This window comes from Camelus dromedarius, chromosome 11 (assembly GCF_036321535.1).
Source record: "Camelus dromedarius isolate mCamDro1 chromosome 11, mCamDro1.pat, whole genome shotgun sequence".
NCBI classification, from domain to species: domain Eukaryota; kingdom Metazoa; phylum Chordata; class Mammalia; order Artiodactyla; family Camelidae; genus Camelus; species Camelus dromedarius.
This window is the reverse complement of record NC_087446.1, coordinates 9809258-9828577: the sequence shown is the minus strand read 5'-3', so window position 1 is coordinate 9828577 and position 19320 is coordinate 9809258. Positions and strand designations below refer to the sequence as shown.

At 50.7% G+C, this 19320-nt stretch overlaps 1 protein-coding gene across 2 annotated transcripts; it reads right to left on the bottom strand.

Moving 5' to 3' along the window:
• Positions 1 to 799: 799 nt before the first annotated feature.
• IFT27 (intraflagellar transport 27) lies at positions 800 to 19213 on the bottom strand. 2 transcript variants are annotated; one of them, XM_010998980.3, is made up of 7 exons: positions 18828 to 19213; positions 11946 to 12025; positions 11514 to 11573; positions 10366 to 10425; positions 8178 to 8295; positions 7152 to 7261; positions 800 to 1026 (listed from the first exon to the last, which is right to left on the bottom strand). In XM_010998980.3, exons 1-7 carry the CDS (start codon positions 18859 to 18861, stop codon positions 928 to 930), a joined length of 561 nt encoding a protein of 186 aa, XP_010997282.1. In that variant the 5' UTR covers positions 18862 to 19213; the 3' UTR covers positions 800 to 927. The 2 variants fall into 2 exon arrangements, with proteins under 2 accessions (XP_010997282.1, XP_010997283.1); XM_010998981.3 differs by lacking the exon at positions 800 to 1026 and adding an exon at positions 1034 to 1172.
• Between the last annotated feature and the right edge of the window lie 107 nt (positions 19214 to 19320).

The window sequence follows — 19320 nt, the reverse complement described above, 5'->3', positions numbered from 1 at the left end:
TCACCAGACAAACCCAGGTCTGTCAGCCCCCAAAGCCGCGCTCCGCACAGTGTGGGTGGCGTGGGGACTGAAAGAGGGTGACGACCCCCTGAGGCCCTGGGGCTGAAAGAAGCCGAGACCCCCAGGTTAGGGTGACAGTCAGAGGCGGCCTTCGATGCCAGAGCGTGGCCCGCAGCCCTGATGTAAGAGGCAGTGAGGAACCTCTGTGGGTCTTTAATCAGGCGAGTGAAACGATAAAAGCGGTGTTTTAGGAAGATTAATCTGGCAGCAGAGACACGATGCAAAACAGTCAAGCTCAGTGCCAAGAATTATGGTTGCTGCCCCGCTCGCCGAGAGGCGGGTCATTAAAGGAAAGTGGCCTCGTTCTTGGCTCCCTGGGTGCACAGGGTTCCCGGCAGCCGGGAGGGGCCGGGTCTTCAGCAAGAAGAGGCACCAAGGGCGGCCGGCAGAGGGCACTGTCTTGCCAGGGACAGTAGCCACTGCCAGGGAGCTCTGGCATCTGGGCCTTGGAACGGGCAGCAAAGCTGAGTCTGTTAGAACAAGAAGGGGGCCATCAGCTCCCCTGGCCACGCGGCAGGTTCCAAGCCGAGCGGCTCAACTGGCGCAAATTGTCGGCAGATCCCAATACCACTGTGGGATGTGCGCTCGGGGGAAGGCCCTTCAGGGTTAGAGTCAGGGATGCCCACCGTCGTAAGCGCAGACTCCCAACACGGGAGGCTTTGGGGCTGCTCTGAAAGCTGGAGCCAAAGTGTAAAATGGCACAAGGGCTGCCCCGGCCAAGAACGGACTGAGAAGCTGCTTCTGCATTTTCTCCTGATTTTATTTAAAGCTGTCCCGATAGATTGGAAGTGCCCAGGCAACTCCATCTTCCAAGGAGACGGAGCCCATGCCGGGTTCCCAGCAGCACTGGGCGGTCTAGCCAGCCCCTCAGACCAGTGCGTGGAAAACCTCCAGCTTCTCCCGGTACAGGTGGTGGAACTGCTTGGCCAGGCAGTGGAAGGGCGCTTCGTAGTTTTCCATCTCCTTCTGGAGAGACAAGTTGAAGAAGTTGGTTGGTTGGTTTTAGGATCATCACAGAGAGCTGGCATTGCTCGCTCTTCCCTCCTGCCAGGGGCTCCGATCTTTGCCCCGCTTCTCCTTCACACCCCTCGGGGCAGCTGCCACCTTTATGCCTGTTTTACAAGAAGGAAATGAGCCGCGGAGACAGTAAGGTCACTTGCCCAAAGCCACACACTTGTCCATGGTGGAGCTGGGCCTGAACCTAGATCTGTTCCCACAGAGCCTGTCCTTTGAGCGACTCTCACTATATGTGTGACAGTTCGTTAAAACGAGACCCTTTCCCACTCAGTTTCAACTGAGGCCCCAAAGGTCAAAGCCAAACAGGAGACAGCAAGGACCTCCGTGCTCTGGAGGGAAGGCCAGGCAGGATGGACCCACCTCGCCTGTCGGGGGGCGCTGCTGCGGCCTTTCCTCCAGAGGAGGGGTGCTTCTCCTTCACCTGGAGCTCAGTGGGAGGGTCCCAAGAGAAGACTGCAGCCTGGGGATTTAGGCCAGTGCTGGACCGAGGAAGAATGGAGGTGAGATTGGGGCTGGCTCTTCAGATGGCCGAGCCAGGAGAGGGCAAACTGGAGACGGCCCACACTGCCTCCTCTGTCAAACTAGGGCTTCGATCTGGACCAACAGCGGGCCAAGTGGGAGCCCAGCCTGGAGGTGTCTTAAAGGGGCAGCCTCCGGGAGGGTGGTGGGTTCCCACAGGAATGGACGGCTGGGAACCAAGGCTGCAGGAAGGAGGAGGGGGTATCCCGGCCCAAGGAGGTGTCATCTGTGAGGTGGACACTGCAGGTGAGAGAGTGCCCATGGGGACAGGGAGGGCATCTCTGAAGTGCTCACGGAGCATCAGCCCGAGGCACCCGGCAAGTCCCGAGGGGCCACAGCAGGTCCCAACAATGTGAGCTGGGGGACGCGCAGGCCCAGAAACACAGACGCAGCAGCCTGGCCCTGCTTCCCAGGGCAGGCTCAGCAGGCCGCGCTGACTGTAAATTAAGAATTTTGACAGTCGCTCAGGACTGGGCATTTCAATAACTGAAATAATGAATAATTTTGTGACTAAAGGTGCCCAAAGGATTTTTTATTATCTGAGAGAGATCAGAAAAGTTCTGGAACTTGCCCTAGATTTTCTCCACTGTAGGGTGAGAAGAACCAAGCCTACAGGGTGAGCATGACAATCTCACAGGAAAGAAAATGGTACCCTCTCAACCTAACAGCTGTCATTTCTCACTCTCCGGGTGCATGCCCTTGCATATTTAAAAATTATTTTTAAAGAAATAAGTTGGCAGAAGAAAAGTACCTACTACTTTCAAGACAGTAGCTCAAACTATGAACACACAGGAACCTGTCTTCAAACAGTTCTGGGCAGCTGGCAAAGTGCAGCCTTCATAAGAGACAGTGAAATATCCCCAACAAAATGGGACAATTTCCCAAACAAAGAATGGAACGAAGTCATCAAGCTCAGCGCCTTCGTTTTCCAGACAGTGGCAGGGCGGGGGTGGGGGGAGCAGGGGCCCAGCTGGTGTGCACAGGGCCCAGTCTAGAACTCAGATCCCCCAGTTTGCGAAAAGCAGCCTTTCCATCCTGACAGCCCAGATGAGGGAAACACGCAAAGGAAACCAGTTCCTGCGGAGAAATTTACCTGGACTTTCCAGCCAGGGAAGTCCCAACGTGCACGGGACAAGTCGCCAAGAGCAGAACCAGAGGCGGCAGGGCTGAGAGAGTGCTGAGGGCTAAGAGGACCGTTTGTGGCCCCGCTGAGTGTCTGTACTAGGCTCATGACTGCCAAGGACAGGAAGACCGTCGCTCTCCAGTGGGACAAAAGAGCAATAATAACTCAGTTAGATGTGTAAGGCACCTTTGGTTGGGCAGAGCATTACGTCCTAGGCAACGCCAATGTCAAATAGTAAAACGTTGGATTGGTTGAAAGTATAGTTAACTATTGAATGGGAAGAGCACGACGTCCGCAAAGCACACACATGAGGATCTTGAGATGAATTTGAAAGCTCTTGAAAGCTTGGTCTTGGGAGAACGCAACATGAAAAGCAAGGAACTCAATGGAAGCAAGGCTCTTTATGCACAGGGAGTGCTCCTGAAATAGCAGATGTAAACGGAACTATTTTCCAAATGCATTAGGAGGGCTTGCCAATGACAGGATCCTTTTGTTAAGTGACGAAGCATAATCCCGCTGACATAGTCTGGACACCTGGAGAGTCGGTCTGCTTTGCGTGCAGAATTCTTGGAGCAGGCTCAGACCAGTGCTCAATCTGGCCCAGAATTCCACCCCTGAAACCCCCAAAGTAGGCTCTGTGGCAGCTCGAAGCCCCTTCTACAAGGTTACCAGACTGGACAGGCCTGTGTTCTAGTTCTGGTTCTCTGGCTCATTAGGTGGGCAACCAGGGAAAGCCACACAATCTTTCTGAGCCTGTTTGTCATCAGTAAGACAGGGATGGCGGCGGCTGACTCGTAGGTCTGTTAGAAGCCTAGATAGGTGATGTGTGCAAAACACCAGGCACACAGTGGGTGCTTCACAGACACCCGGTCCCTTCCCCTCACCCTCCTGCAAGGGGATCCAACCACTTGGATATTTCTTGAACTCGCTTTTATTTAATATTGTCCAATTTCTTACAGTAATAGACAACACATTAAAAAAATTTTAACTTCTGTTTAAAGAAAGGCTTTTTAATTTTTTGATGTGAAAATGCCAAATATTGAGGAGCGTTAGAAAGTTATAGAGGAACCACGAAAGACCCCAAAGAGCCAAAGCAACCCTGAGAAAGGAGGACAAAGTTGGAGGCATCACATGTCTTGATTTCAAACCAAATTATAAAGAGATAGTAATCAAAAGAGTATGATCTTGGCATAAAAACAGACACAAAGACCAATGAAACAAAACTGAGAACCAAATAACCTCCACGTAGATATTCATCTACTATTTGACAGAGGAGCTAAGCATACTCATTGGGAAAAGATAGTTTCTTCAATAAATGGTGCCGGGAAAACTAGATACGCACGCGTGAAAGGATGAAACTGGACTCCTATTTTATACCACTGACAAAAAGTAACTCAAAATGGATGAAAGACTTGAACTTAAGACCCGAAACCATAAAATTCCTAGAAGAAAACATTGGAAAAAGACCCTTGACATTGGTTTTGGCAATGATTTTATGACTATGACACCAGATTTTATGACTATGACACTATAAGCGATGAAAGCACAAATCAGTTAAGTGGGACCACATCAAATTCAAAAGCTTCTGCACAGCAAAGGAAACCATCAACAGAATGAAAAGGCAACCCATAAAATGGGAGAAAATATTTGCAAACCACACATCTGATAAGGAGTTTACATGCAAACTACATAAGGAATACATACAACTCAACAGTAAAAACACAGATAATCTGAGTTTTTTAAATGAGCAAAGGATCAATAATAGACATTTTCCCAAAGAAGGTATTCAAATGGCCAACATGTACATGAAAAAAAAAAAGCCTGATCATTATTAACCAACAGGGAAATGCCAATCAAAACCACAGTGAGATATCACTTCCCACCTGTTAGCACGGCTATTATCCAAAAGATAAGTGATAATGGGAGTTGGAGAGGATGTGGAGAAAAAGCGAACCCTCATGCACCACTGGTGGGTATGGAAACTGGTGCAGCCACTATGGAAAATAGCATGGAGGTTGCTCAAAAATTAAAACTAGAACTACCGTATGACCCAACAATCTCACTTCTTAGTATAAAACCAGAGGAAATGAAGCCAGCACCTGGGAGAGACAGCTGCATCCCCATGTTCTCTGCCGAGACAACAGGTAAGACGTGAAAACAACCTAAGTTTACACTGATGAATGAGTGGATTAAAAAAATGTCGTGCACGCACACAGAGAAATACTATTCAGCCTAAATATTACAAAATACTGGAAAAGAAGGAAATCCTGTCATCCGTGACAACATGAATGAACCTTGAGGGCATTATGCTAAGTGAAATAAGCTAGATGAGAAAATACTGTATGTTCTCAGTTATGTGTGGAATCTAACAAAAAAAACAAACTCATAGAAACAGAGAGCAGACTGGTGGTTGCCCGGGCAGTGGTGGCGGGCGTGGGGGGTTCATGGGAGAAATGGGTAAAGGTGGTCAAAGGGTACAAACCTCCAGTTTTAAAGTGAGTATGTTCTGGGGATGGAATTATAAATTAAAAAGTCAAACGACCACGTAGGTTTCTCCTTTAGGTCTGCAGGACAACTGCTGCTGCATTTATTAAGAAGAGAGGAAGAGAAGGGCTTGGTGTCAAGACTTGGCTGCGTCTCAAATAGTATTTGGTTATATTTCCTTTTTAATTACAGCTTTCTTAACCGAGCTGCCAGTGGTGCTTCTGTTAGCATCAACTCAGGGGGGACTAGTTAACTTGCACAGTTAATACCAAGTGCTTAACTGCAGCCTCCTCAAACATAATTTATACCTGCTGGTTTCTAAACACCTGCTCGGACTTGAGACATGCAGATCAGTGGCCTTTGCTGATGGAAGTGTTGGGAGCGGGTGTTAATTTCTGAGTTCCGTCAAGTGGTCCAGGGAACTTGGGAAATTTGGGGCGGGGATGCAATTTCACGAGCACGAATGGAGGCAGGAACAGGGGAAATGAAGATATTGTTGGCTGCAGGCGGTACCACTGACTGCTTTGCCCAAAGGCGTGCTGTGTAAAAGACGGGAAGCCCTCTACACAGTAAAAGCTCACTAATTGGAACTTCATTAATTTAGCATTTGTGATCACTGGACCGGAGGTAAGACGGACATTTATCTTTGTACCATCTAGGAATACAAGGATTTAGTAATAAGAGTGTAAACAAGATTACTAGGGGGGGAATATTTGTACTTAAAAAAGCTAACATTTACTGAGTGTTTACTATGCCCCAGACTTTGTGCTAAATGTTTTTATATCCACCATCAGGCTTAATTCTCATATTTATTACTCAAAGAGGGATATATTTTGTTATCTCCATTTTATAGGTGAGGAGCTGAGGCACCAACAGGTTAACTAACGTGCCGAGGGGGCCACAGCTAGTTCTGCTTTTCACCATCAGAAATCAGAGCACCCGCCTTTCCTTGCTATAATTTCCTTAAGGAAGCTTTGGGGGGATTTAAGAAATTCACATCCATACAGCAACTGAACAGCAACATTTGTCAAGTTTCATAGACACAACAATAGTGCCTGTAGTGTAAGCAGAGTTTGAGTGGAAAATGACCTCCAGGCTATTTATTAACTAGCCCATGGACTGCCTGGGAGGGCCAGAGAATCAGGGCCAGAGACCTCAAGGCCAGGAGCGAGGTCCAAGTCACCACCAAGGGCCAGGCATGCCCCGGCGAGGGGGACAGCAGCCAGCCACCTTGGTCCCTACTGGCTCTGAAATGGATGTTTCTGGGTGGTTCCTGCAGGGAGGCCAGGACCTCAAAATTCCCCGCGTAGGAAGGGAGCTTCACCTGACATCGTGAACGAGACAAAATCATGATATCGTGGACTCACGGTGCCGGGAACCAGTCACTCTGACTGTCCCCCTTAACGAGGGCTCCTGCTGACTACACCAGAGGACACTTGTGGCCTGGGGTCACCCTGGGGCTGCAGCAAGGTGAGACAGGGAGCACTGAGGGGGACCAGACATCATGGATCCGGGTCCTGGCTCCACCCTTTATTAGCTGAGTGACCTTGGGCCGGTCACTTCACCTCAGCACGGAGTGGGAACCACGGGGCCAGCTCCTGGATCATGATTTTGAGGGTCTATGAAATAATGTTCCAACAATGCCAGAACCCATCAAGCCTCATGCAAACGCGAAGCATCACTGTAATTGAACACAATACCCTTGTATTTCTCACTAATTGAGATACAGCTTTTCCCAGGGCTGGCTGGCAGGCTGGTTGATCATGTAACACATGAGTGACTCCTACTATACTCAGGAAAGACCTTGGGCTAAGGATGCAAACATCAGTTCCAAATTAGACTCTGCATATGGCGGAATAACAACTCAACGCATGTGAGGTCACATGAAAAACCGCTTCCAGCAGAGGCCAGCTCCAGACTTCGCTAAGGCGCAGGCAGAGACACTTACCACGGACGTTTCAAAATATTCCAGGCCTTGGCCCAGTGCCCACGCCCGGGCCTGCGCTGACTCCACCACTCGCCTGCCGGCCAGGTCTGTCTTGTTCCCCACCAGCACACCTACTCAAAAGAGATAAGCAGAGCATCACATTGAACTGTGCCAGGCTGGGAGGACAGCTGGAGAGAGAAAAGAGCAAGCAGCCTGCCTCTGCAGGGTGTAAAACGTCCTCTGAGAGGGCTTGCCTGACCCAAGGTGACCGGAAACTCCGCCTTTGCCCCCGAGGGCCCCAGCAGAGCAGGTGGCCTGCGCTTTTCACACACAGCTTTTGCTCAGCCCCCTTTTCTAGACCTCACAGGTACCTGTCTGCTTTGTCTCCCTAAGGCTGCGAAGGCTGCAAAGGCGAGGACCAAACTGATGTGAGCCTTTGTGATAATTCCTAGTACATGGGGCAAACTTTAAAAATGGTCATTAATACTAATGTGAGGACTGGGCTCAGAGTCAGAGACTCGGAGGTAATTTCGTTCTGTTCCCAGCTGCAGCCGCTGTAGCTAATTTTCAAGCCTGTCTCTGGAGATCACTTTCCCTGCTCTGTAATGAGGAGAATTTGTTGATCTCACATAGGGATGACAAATAAACTGATTGAAAGCATTCAGAAGTGACAACGGGGCTTGCATGTTTACTGATGCTCCACATACAGGAGAAAATGAGGCAGGCTTCCCTGGGGTTGGCTTTCCGGAAATAACAACTCACATTCATATTGTAACACCTGACCCCTTATTATCTTGAGTCACCCCACAACCCTGCCAGGTGGGTGTCATCGGGCCCATTTTACAGACCCACACGGAGGTGTGGCAACTCATGGAGGTTTCCATGGTTGATAAGAGGCAGAATCAGTGTACAGTCCAGACCGTCACACTTTGAATCTGCCCAGGACACCCTTTTCTTGCACCCACGGCTATCTCTGCCATGACATTGCGCTCTTGAACTTGAAGGACAGGGATGCTGCTGGAGACCCCGGGTGCCTGCAGCTCGTACCTGGAAGGACGGTGCCTGGGATCTGGGACCGAGCCTTCTCCAGCCATTTGCTGCAGTTGGTGAAGGACTGCTCGCTGGTCACATCATAGACGAGACACAAGACGTTAGGACTTTCCCACTGTGGAAGAGGGACAGGATGCGCACACATCACTGACAGCGCAAGTAACTTCTAGGCTGGGAGGAAATGCGGCCTTCCAAGGGAAGGGGCCGTTGGGCGGAGGGAAATGAAAAATTCTAAAGGGGATGTGAGTCAGGAAACAGGGCCTCATCTACAGAAGAGAGCACCTGACCCACAGGAATGAATGGGAGGGCTAGGGGTGGCAGCGGTGGCAGGGAAGGCCCAGGGGAAGGTGATGACAATGGCGAAGGCGGGAGTTTGCATGGAGGCAGGCTCTCTGCTGGGCATTTTCTGTGCATCATTGGGAAACTCCCACCTTGGCAGGGCTGGTCAGAGGATCCCTACTGTGGAGCCCAGGAAACTGAGTTTGGAGAGGGAACTGACTGGCCCAGGTCAGACAGGCTTGAAACATCAGGGTGGGGCTGAGGCTTTTCTCTACCCAGAAGTGCTTTGCCCTCCCGGGTTTCATTAACTCATTCTTACTGAGGGCCCACTATCATGCAAATCGATATGCTTTTCTGCTTTGCAGGCCTGAGAGGGCATCCTTTTTTCATTAGCGAGTCACTGGAAGCTGGTTTGCTTACATCTTCTTAATAAGGGCCTCCTATTCAAAATGCAAAGGGCACTTGCTGCTTCTGCTGCAGTGCATCAGCTCTAATTCAGACCAGACCAACCACTGGACAGCATTCACTGTCCCAATTAAGAGCCAGGGCTATGCTCTCAAGGGCTGTCACCTTCAGGGGCTGCTCAGAGTCCTGGGCCATCCTGCTGCCTGACACAGGGTTGCAGAACAGCCCTGCTCAGGCTGCGATGCTCATCCTGGTCCATGTGACTCTCGGCCATGCCCTGGTTTCTGGGGGCCCCCATCCTGCAGAATTAGAGTCTGGTTTATTTCTGGGGTGTCATGACCTCCCCAGGGTGTGAAGGAGAATTCTTTTCCCTCTAGTTGTCCTTGAAAGGTCAGCCCAGAATGGGCTCAGGAGGCCTCATCTTCCTGCTGCCAAGGCTATGCTGGCTCTCAGAGGTGTCCGGGATGAGAGAAGCTTATACTAAATTGCTAAGCCCCTCATATCTTCACTCCATAGACTAACTCAAGAACCCTAGCTAGAACCACACTGACCTCCTCTGCGCAGACGCAGGAGAGACCTCCTTCCTCCAAGCCTCAGTGAGGGGACCCAGGACAGGCCTAGGATGGAGCCAGAGCCGGACTGGAAGAGCCCGGGGTCCGAGCTGGGGGGGAGAGTGTGAGTTGGTCAGGAGTGTGCGGCCCTGACTTGCCCAGACAGGGAGGCACCCAGGGCCAGGCCATGTGCACAGCAGGCATGTGGTAACATCAGAATTGCTGCGTGAGGCCAGCCCTGTGTGCAATGACCATCATTAGATCTATTTCTCTTAGACAGCAACAACAACAAAAAAAGGGGAACAGAAAACAGTTCCTATTAAAATGTAGCTGTTCTTGGAAAGGCAGGGGAGGGCCCTGGAGATCTCAAACCTTCTAATTAGCTCACTGGCCCAAATTAGCTGAACTGTTACTTCGGAAGGTACAGCAAGATGGATCCTGGGAGGATGGCTGGACTAGCCTAGGGGGGCAGCAGGGGCCTGTCCCAGAGCCCACCCTAGTGGGACCAGGGGCTAGGCAGGGAAGGTGAGCCTCACTATGGGACCTCTAGGGCACCCCCTAGAGGGGAAGAAAATCTTGGCTCCAGTCGGAGGAGGTGGAGGAGGAGGGCTGAAAGAAAACCAGCGAGGGGCGGGGGGTCCTCCAAAGAAGGGGCTCCCAGAGTAGGGGGCGGCTAGGACTGAGCCACACAGCTCTGGCACACTGGGAACCTGGTCAGTCCATTGCCTGGCCGGGGGGGTGGGGAGGGCAACCACAAATCACGTGCATGAGTCGCTCCTACCCTCCAAGGGGCCAAAAGTCCCAAGGCTGGGAGGAATGCCCTTAGATTTGCCTCGGTAGCTTCTCCTGGTGGCCCTGGTGCAGTGAAACTTTTGTGAGAGCATCACAGGGGGCAAACCTTTGGAGGGAGGTGGTGGTGGTAGTGGTTGGAAAGACCGAATGCTACTTGCCAATTTATCCAGCATTTCAGAAAACAGCTCCTTGCCGGCAGAGTCAAGAATAAAGAGTTCCTGGAATCAGAAAGGCAGGTACTGAGAAAGTCTACACGTGGGGAAACTGCTGGCAGTAAACCCCCAATATCCCTCCCAGCTCAGCTTCATGGTGATCTGCGCACACGCACACACCTTTCTCTTTCGCCCCAGGTGCGAGGAAGATGGCGGGAAAAGGAATGACCTCAAGTACAATGGTCTCCCCGACCAACTAGCTTTCTGGGCAGCGTCTCACCTCCCCTCCCCTAACCCCAGAGCAAAAATACCAGGAACAAGCTGACTTCCCACCTGGCAGAACAGAATGCGAAACAGGCTGACAAGTGCTCCGGTTTCCAAAAGGTCATCCTGCACTTTGTTAACCAAATTGATTTTCAAATCTTAAAACAATTCTTTTTAAAGGAGGTCACCGAGTAGGCCTGGGGAAGGCATTTAAAGTAGGACAGCCTGTCATCGGTCTGGATGGTGGAGGTGTGATTCTGAAAGAGGCACAGGATGACCCTTCCTGCCCATGTCCCCGCCTCCGCCGGCCTGGGTGAGAGCCCCTTCCCGATGCTGCCATTCCAGGAAGTCTCCCCTAATTTCCCCCTTAAGCTCTCTCCAGGCATTGGCTCTCCCGCTGGGCTGGTGCTGATCCCGGGCATGCGCTGTCTGAACATTGGTACCATCATCTGCTTTGTGTATCAGATATCTGTTCATTCATCTAATTCCTTCTCACTGCATCTGGGGTACTTAACATTGTTTTTTGCTCATGGACCTCTTTAAGAACCTGGTGATTTTAAACCTTCTTTCTAGAAAAGCACATACAAACATAACATCTTGCAATTCAATTTCAAGAGTCGAGCCTTCCCATAGAGGGACTTGGGTTGAGAACCTTGATACTAAGTGAGTTCTGTGAGCGTGAGGTCCAGAGCCCAGGCTTCCTCACTTCCTCTTCCTCAGCCCTTCCCTGGAAGGCTTCCTGTGTTCCTTCACTCAGTTCCCAGATGCTCAGACAAGTCTAGGCGAAGTCCTTGCACTGCCTCTCTCCCAGGGAGGAAGACGGTGACCAATGAGCCCTCGGGCCAGCTGGAGCAGCACCGAGCTCCCTTTGGGGCAAGGGCACCACTCACCACACTGTCCACAGTGTCAGGGACTGGCACCGTCTTCACCACCAAATCCACCCCGGTTGTCTGCAGAGATAAACGGAGACCACGCATGTCAGTGGGCCCGGGGGTGCTGGTACAGGACAGGACGAGCACCTGGCCCTGGGAGGCATATCCCCAGCTCGTGTCTGTGTTCTGGACTCACTTCTGGGGCAGAAATCAGAGAGGACCTAGTCTTGTAAGCTCCCGGCCACAAGCGAGCTGCACATGGTGACCAGCCCGCCACCAGCTCGTCTGCTCCACAGACAGCCCCACACCCTGTGGCTTGTGATCATTCAGCAGCCCCTCGGCAGGCCCCTTAGGGCTTCCTAAGGCATTTTGGAAAGTCACCTCCCCAGGGTCATCTGATCACCGCTCCTAAAGCGATCTTCCGCCAGGCCTGCAGCCCCCACCTCTCACCAGGGTGTAGTTCTTCTGGAAATGGGCTCCATCGCTGCGGAAAATCTGCGCCAGGGCGGTCTTGCCCACGGTTGGGTCTCCTGTGAGGTCAGAGTAGAAGAAAAACTCTGCTTTCATCCTAATCTGATTTGAGACTCTCAAACTCCAGAACACTAGTCTAGAAACCAAAATCTTCAATGAGTTTTCGGGGAAAATGTGCTTGATTCTCGTGGGAACTTGCTCTGAGGTTGCCGGCAGGGCAATGGATCCAGGAGACCGAGCCTCAGAACCCGTGAGGGCCGGTCTCGTTTCTTCCAGGCTCATCCTTTCATCCACAAAAACCGACCCAGAAGGTAACAGAGCTGAAGGAGGGCTTTGGAGCACTGGAAATAGAACTGACACTCTTCCAGTGAAACACCTCTATGGGGAAAACCCATCACTTTCAAACTTGAATTTACTTTGAAGTCTTGAAGGTGAGGAGGTGAGACCAAGCAGACTTACAAGTGCACCTGACTGAACCACTCTGAGTTTATAGCTTCCATCCTTAGAATCCTGCATACTTCTTGGTGGGAGGAGGGGAAGCACTGAGAGTTAGGTGGGTTTCTACATTTATGAAAAACAAAATTCAGGGGCTACCCTTGCCATCCTGAAACCCACTTCCAAGTGATACATTCCACCTCCACCTTATGGTGCCCATTTGTGACCAATGCGGACCCATCTTCCCAGAGGCCTCTCCCCAAAGTCTATCTGCAACAGCCACTGGTTCCTCCAAGTGCATCTTATACCTACCGAGTCTGTCTTCTCGGCTTTCCTTTGTTGGTAGATAGCCCCATAAATTGGTAACTCAAAACTAAAGGTTTATGTCCCGGTTTCAAGTCTGAGACCTTTCACAAGACTGTCAAGGGCAATTTATTCTGGTTTCTCCCGGGCCACCCAGGGCGCTGCAGGCTCACCGTGCCCGTCCTTAATTCCCCTGTGCCTTCCCCACGTCCCCACTGACGGCTCCGCCTGGCCTCCTTAGATGCCATGCTGTTTCATTGAGCAAATCTTTTCCACCTTGAGAGTCTCTCATTGACTCTCCCTCCATCCCCCAGTGCCCTGGCGGAACACCTGTCCTCTGCTTTCTCACCCCCGTGATCCTCAGCAACGTCACCACTGCACTCATGCCCTTCTGACTTGCATCCTTTGGTGCAGTTGCCTCACCTTTGCCCCCTATTTCACAAGTGGCTTTAAAGCGCCTCTTTACCTGACTTCTCGATTGCCTGTCGCTCTGTTCACTTTTCAGTTTTGACTTTTCTCACCTATCATTTTCTCCTGTGAGACAATTATTTGATTACTCGTGGCATTTCATCTCACGTTAACTCCTCGGGGTCTGAGTGAGCTAGTCAGGTCTTGCTTTTCTATTTGCCACCACCCCTTACAAGGGAACCAACATGGGTTGAGCCTCCATCGTGGACTCATTCATACAATTTCATTCCTTCCCAGCTCCCAATCCCCCTCCCCACCCCCAATGGGGACTATCATTAATATCATTTGACAGATGAAGAAACTGAGGCTCAGAGAAGCTGGGTAACCCGCCTCAGATTGCAATATCACACTCTCCGCCAGAACCCACTCCTCTCCTAGAGCTTAGGGGCGCTTCTGACCCATAGCTAACACTGCCCTTATGGGACCTCATTCACCACAGCCTTCTGTGATGGGGGGGCAACCGCAGGCTGGACTGTCGTCGGTACCCATCCATCTCAGAGGAAACAGAGCACATCATTTTGCTTCTCGTGTGGTGACTGCATTCATCCATCTGACTTCAATTTTGCTTCTGAATCCAGTTGGAAATTGGCTCATCCCGCTTGTGAAATTCCCCACAGATTTGTTCTGGTTAATTTCATAAATCTTTCTTCCGACTGTCAGTCAGTCACCCACATTTATGGAAAACCTCCTGTGTCAGCTGAGGAGGGATCCAAGTGAGTGCAGGCAGGGGAGACACCTGATAAACACATTTGCAGAGCAACCCGATGACAAGTGCAAATTCAAATAGCACAAGCTCAGAACCAGAGCATCTGAGGGCATGTGGAGGAGAGAGGTGGACGAGGGGTTTCGTCAGCCTGGTGGACCTCCTGGGAGGAGGCTTAGCCCGGGGTGACGGCGGCAGGGAGGGGCACTGCTCTCGACAGAGAGGGTGCCGTCTGCAAAGGCACCATGCAAGGTCACCCGTGACCTCATCATCGCCAAGTCCAATGGTTTTTCCTCAGTTCTCCTGCTCCTTGATGGCTCTGAAGGATGAGTCAGCTTGAATCAGCGCCCTCCCCCACAACCCTCTCCCTAGCCCTCTGGCCCCGTGGACCCGGTGACCCTGCACCTGCCTGGTTCTCCTGCTGCTCTGCCTACTCCTGCCTCCAAAATGTGGACACTCCTGTGGGTCTGTCTGTGGTCCTCTGCTCCCATATACTCTGTCCCATTTACTCTCTTTACCTTTGTCAATTCTCGCGCCAGTATCCGTCTCCCAAGCTTTGTGTTTCCAACACCCTGTGGATGTTTCCACCAGAATGACAGGGTTCACATACTCTCAGTGTGGCTGGATCCTGAGCAGTCACGCCCGCCTGTCTCACTTGTTCTGTTTGTGATGTCCCCTTTCACTCTCTTCTGTCCTGACTTCACCCGCAGTCACCTCTGATGGCTCCCTCCCCTTCCCTCCACTTTCAGTTGGCCTCCTCCTCATTCCTCACATCATTCCTTGCTGTGTCTCTAGCCCACATTTCCTTTGTCGCCACAGCTGCCAACACTGCCCCAGTTACCTTGAACTTCAACCCAGGCTTCTGTCTTAGCCCCAAATCCACCAGTCCATGCTCTGCCTTGTGATGCCGGGGTGGGGACTCTGCACACACATTTCTCCTTTGACAGGGGCCTCCCAGGCTCTGCCCATGTGAGTTCTAGAGCAAGACCGGAAGGCTGGAGTGGGGGAAAGGACCTGCTCCTTCCCCTTTGCTTGCTATTCCTCTTAGCCTTATCCTAGTGATGGCCTTTACCCCAGCAGCAGATGTTATCTGCCGCCTCCAGCTGTGTTTTTGTTCCATGTCTTTGCACTCCGGGATCCGCCTTATTACCCCACCTCGGGGATACCAGCAGCAGTGGGCAGTGCCCTCTTCTCAGAGATCTGCAGCCCAGCTCCCAGGACCCTTCTGAACTTCCAGGTTCTGATAACCTGCCTTCTTCCCTCTGTTCCCCCCGCCCTGGGATGAGGCTCCTTCCTGCAGTTACTCTCCATGCTGCCCTTTGCCTTTCCAGTCCTTCAGAACCTGTTTAATGAGCATCCCACACTAAAATCTTCACTGTTGAGTTACCTCGTGTAGTTTCTGCTTTTGGCCGGGAATTTGCCCCATATAGCAAATTTGGTACCAGGAGTGCTCCCAAGACACAGACCCTCAGGATGGTCTGGAATTGGTTTGGTGGTGTCTTGCCCTAACACGGGGCTGAGCTCCTGGCCAGTGGGCAATGGGTCCATGGCATGCAGTGGCACCACCTGCTGGGTACCACCGCAGCCGGGCAGTGCCATCCCCCTCCCCCTCCCCCAGAGGTCTGGATCCCAGCTCGGGGTGGGGATGGGCTTCTTTTTCGAGCTTCTGACAAGCCTGACCTCTAGCTACCACTTCTGTGTCATCACAACATTGTCTTTGGGCTTTTCAAGTTCTCTGACACCTGCTAAACCAGTTCCATATATTAAAGTCTCTCTGTTGAAAAGCCTAATGTGTTTTCTGTTTTCTTGACTGGGTCTTGACTGAAAACACTTCCCAGCTGGCCCTCTCTCCTGTTCATTTTTCTCCCTGCTCTAACCCACCCTGAGCTCAGCATCCACAGACATTCACAACACAGTGCATTCCTCCTGCCACGCTCTCACACAGAGCCTGTCAAGGACACCTTCCACGGTACATCTCTCTCCACCTGCCAACTCTCTGACTAGCCTTACACAAAATCTGGGCTTTCCACTCCTATTCTCTTGATCCCTGAAAATTCCTCGAGGATAACCTCCTTCCAGGTCTCCTTAATCGAAATCCAAATCCTGCCCATTCTCTGCCAGGCAAAGCTCAAAGAAGGTCCTTCCTGCACAACCTCCGAAGGTCATCTCTCGATCCTGTCTCTACCTGTGTGACTCCTGTGGCTCCCCGCTGGCAGCCTAGGGCTTGATGTCAGGGCAGCCCTCCAGGGAGGCACGATTATTGTCCCCAAGTAGGTTGAGAGGCAGTACAGCATAGTCCTTAGGGCACAGACTCCAGCTCCATCACTTTCTAGCTGTGTGACCTTGGGTCTATAATCTCTCTGAGCCTCAGTGGCCACATTGACAAAAATGCAGATAATTAGCACCTATCTCATGGAATCATTATGAGGATTTAATGAGTTACTATGTACAATGCCTGCCAAATATTAAGTAATAGTTAAGTGATTTTGAGGCACATAAAATACAGAGAAATGTTAAGTGTCATTTTCTCTCTTCATCTGAACCAGAACAATCAGCAGTTGTGCCCTGAGGTATTTCTCTGGTCCCCGGCACACAAAAGGCATTTGATTCTTGGTTGCTATGTTATAAGTGGCTGTGCACAACTCAGTACTTCCTTGAGCGCAGAGGAGGCCTGGTTGGTCCTCATGCTCCCAGTGCCCCTTGAGTGGCGACTCACACATAGTAGGTGCTCAATAAATATGCGGACTGAATAAGCACTGAATTGAGTATCAGATCCTTCAGTGACTAGCTATGCGAGAGAAAAAAGGCCGACTGGCTCCATGCAAACAGTAGACCTGTGAGGGGAAAGGAAAAGTAACACGGGGGGGGGGGGGTTGGGGGGGGCGGGTGTAGAACGAGAATTTGTTGGGTGGTGGAGGTGGGGCTGTACACAGTGAATCCACTGTGCTGAGGTCTGCTGGTCCCTGGAAACTTCCAAGAGGAGACATCCTTGAGGCCTCGAGAGGAGGCTGCCAATGGAGGGCTGGGTTGGAGTTCAGGCGAGACTTCCCAGGCAGTGGATGAAATCAGATAAAACAAGTACCTGAGGGAGTGGGTACAGAGAAGGGCTAAGAGTCTAGAATCGAGACCTAAGGAGGATAGAGTTTGGGGCTAAGAACAAAGCTCTGGAAATCAGATCACCCGGGTCTATGTCCCAGCTCAGCTGCATCCAGCTGAGTGACCCAGGGCAGGCGTCCTAACCTCTCTGGGCCTCAGCTGCCCCATGTGGATGAAGACGACACTAATACTGACACCACAGGGTCATTGGGATGACCTGTAGTGAGAGTCTAGCACAGCGCTGGCACATATCAGGTGCTCAGCAAGTTAGCCTCGAGATGGAAGTTGAATTAAAAAAGAAATAAGAGAAAGAATAGTCAGAGACAGAATCCCATTTAAGGACCTACTGTATAGCACAGGGAACTATATTCAATTTTTTGTAACAAGATACAGTGGAAAAGAATCTGAAAATATATGTTTATATATATGTATGTATGTATATGTATAACTGAATTGCTTTGCTATACATCTGAAATTAACATTATAAATCAACTACATTTCAATAAAAAATAAAATTAAAAAAAAATCTAACTTCAGAAAAAAATATTCCGACCTAATTCATGAGGAAACTGAGGCTCAGAGAAGTACTCTGTCCAAGAGGACACAGCCAATCAGAGGAACAGCAGAATTATTTTTGTTACACAATACTGCCTCCCCTGGCGCTCTGGAAACTAGAGACCTCTCTTGAGAACCATTCATTTCTTTTGCTTCAGTCTGATTTGAGTGACTATTGTCAGTCATCTTTCTATGTGACCCTTTTATTTCCAAATTGAAAAAGTTATTAAACGTATCATCCATTTCAGTCTGGAAGAGAGGAATCCAAAAAAGGAATCTCTTTTTCCTCTATATAATTTCTTGCTGCTTCTTTTCAGAGCCAGTCAGAAAAACCCGGAAAGGTCACAGATTTCAACAGTATCACAAGTTAAGAATTTTGGATTTGGGCAGATCTGGGGTTGAAATCCTGCCTATGACCTTCCTTTGCTAGGGGGTGACCTTGAGAAAGAGATTTCACCCCAGTGCCTCAGTAAGGTCAGAACAATACAGCACTCACCCCAGTGTGCCACATACTATGCACATACACAGGATTAAATGACATAACGTGCCTGACATGCAGTGTGGATTCAGGAAAGTACATATGTGCTCTGTGGTCCCAGCTATCCATAATTCAGGGAAAAGTTTTTCTAAATGAGCAGACTGATACAAAGAGAACACCACAAATGTGCATGCCACGTGTTCATTTATTCTACAAATATTTATTGAGTATCTACTATGTTCCCGATATTGTTCAGGGTGCTCGGGATGTTATCAGTTAAAAAAGCCAAAGATTCCTGCTTTGGGGGATTCAACATTTATGTTCTCCTGAGTACAGGGCAGAACAGTACCTTTGAGTCTTAAAGACAACACACATGGCCTTTTGCAAACTCGGTCAACTGCACATTACTGTAGCCTCTCCCTGTTTTCAGAGGAATGGGGTCAGGAAAAAAAATCTCATAAGTAAAGACCACCAAAGTCACTGATGCCTAACTCTGGGGTACAACAAATGGTTTAGTTGAAGCACTTATGGTGTGCTTAGCTCGATTTTTAACGAGTCTGTCCTCCGAAGTGCAGCTCAAACTGGTGACGGTTGTCTCAGAGTACGACAGGGAGCGCGGGAAACCAGCTGGAGCTACAAATGTGCTCTGGAAGATAATTCTTCCATGCCTAATGTAATTTACTCACTCAGTAATTGCATTAACTCGTCTTTGGGAGACAGAAAGGGAAAGAGGGTAGGCAATTTACGTGAACAAAAGCTCTTGATAGCTTATGAAGTCTCTGGACTCCGGAGACTGTATTCATTCGCAAGTTTTCAGACTCACCTGCCAGGATGCATTTCGCTGCCAGCTTCACCATGGCAACCAACCACCTCCACGGACTAGATAGAAGAGCGGCAGCTGGAAGCGTTGGTGGCCCTGCCTGGGAAGGGAAGTGGGGAGGGCTGGCCCTTAAGGGGCCTGTGTCCGCGGTGGGGAAAGGGACAATGGGGCCTGGACCCGCCGGCAGTTGGCTGGAGGGATATTCGGCGCTAGGGTCGCGGAGGGACGCAGAGAGGCGCCAGATGGAGCCGCGCTCAAGGCCTCAGAAGGCAGTCTAGAAGGTGCCAGCGAGGCGACACGGCTCCCGTACCCCGCCCAGCACCTGGCAGTGAGGATCGGGAACAGTAACCCGGGAACCCTCCGCCTGCAAGCACCGCGACAGAGGTGCTTGCCCACAACCACGCCCACCTGCTCCGCCTCCTCCTCTTCGCTGACCTTCGATTGGCTGTCGCCAAAAGCTCCCACCCCGGAGGCTCTCGGAGGCCAGTGGGAGGAG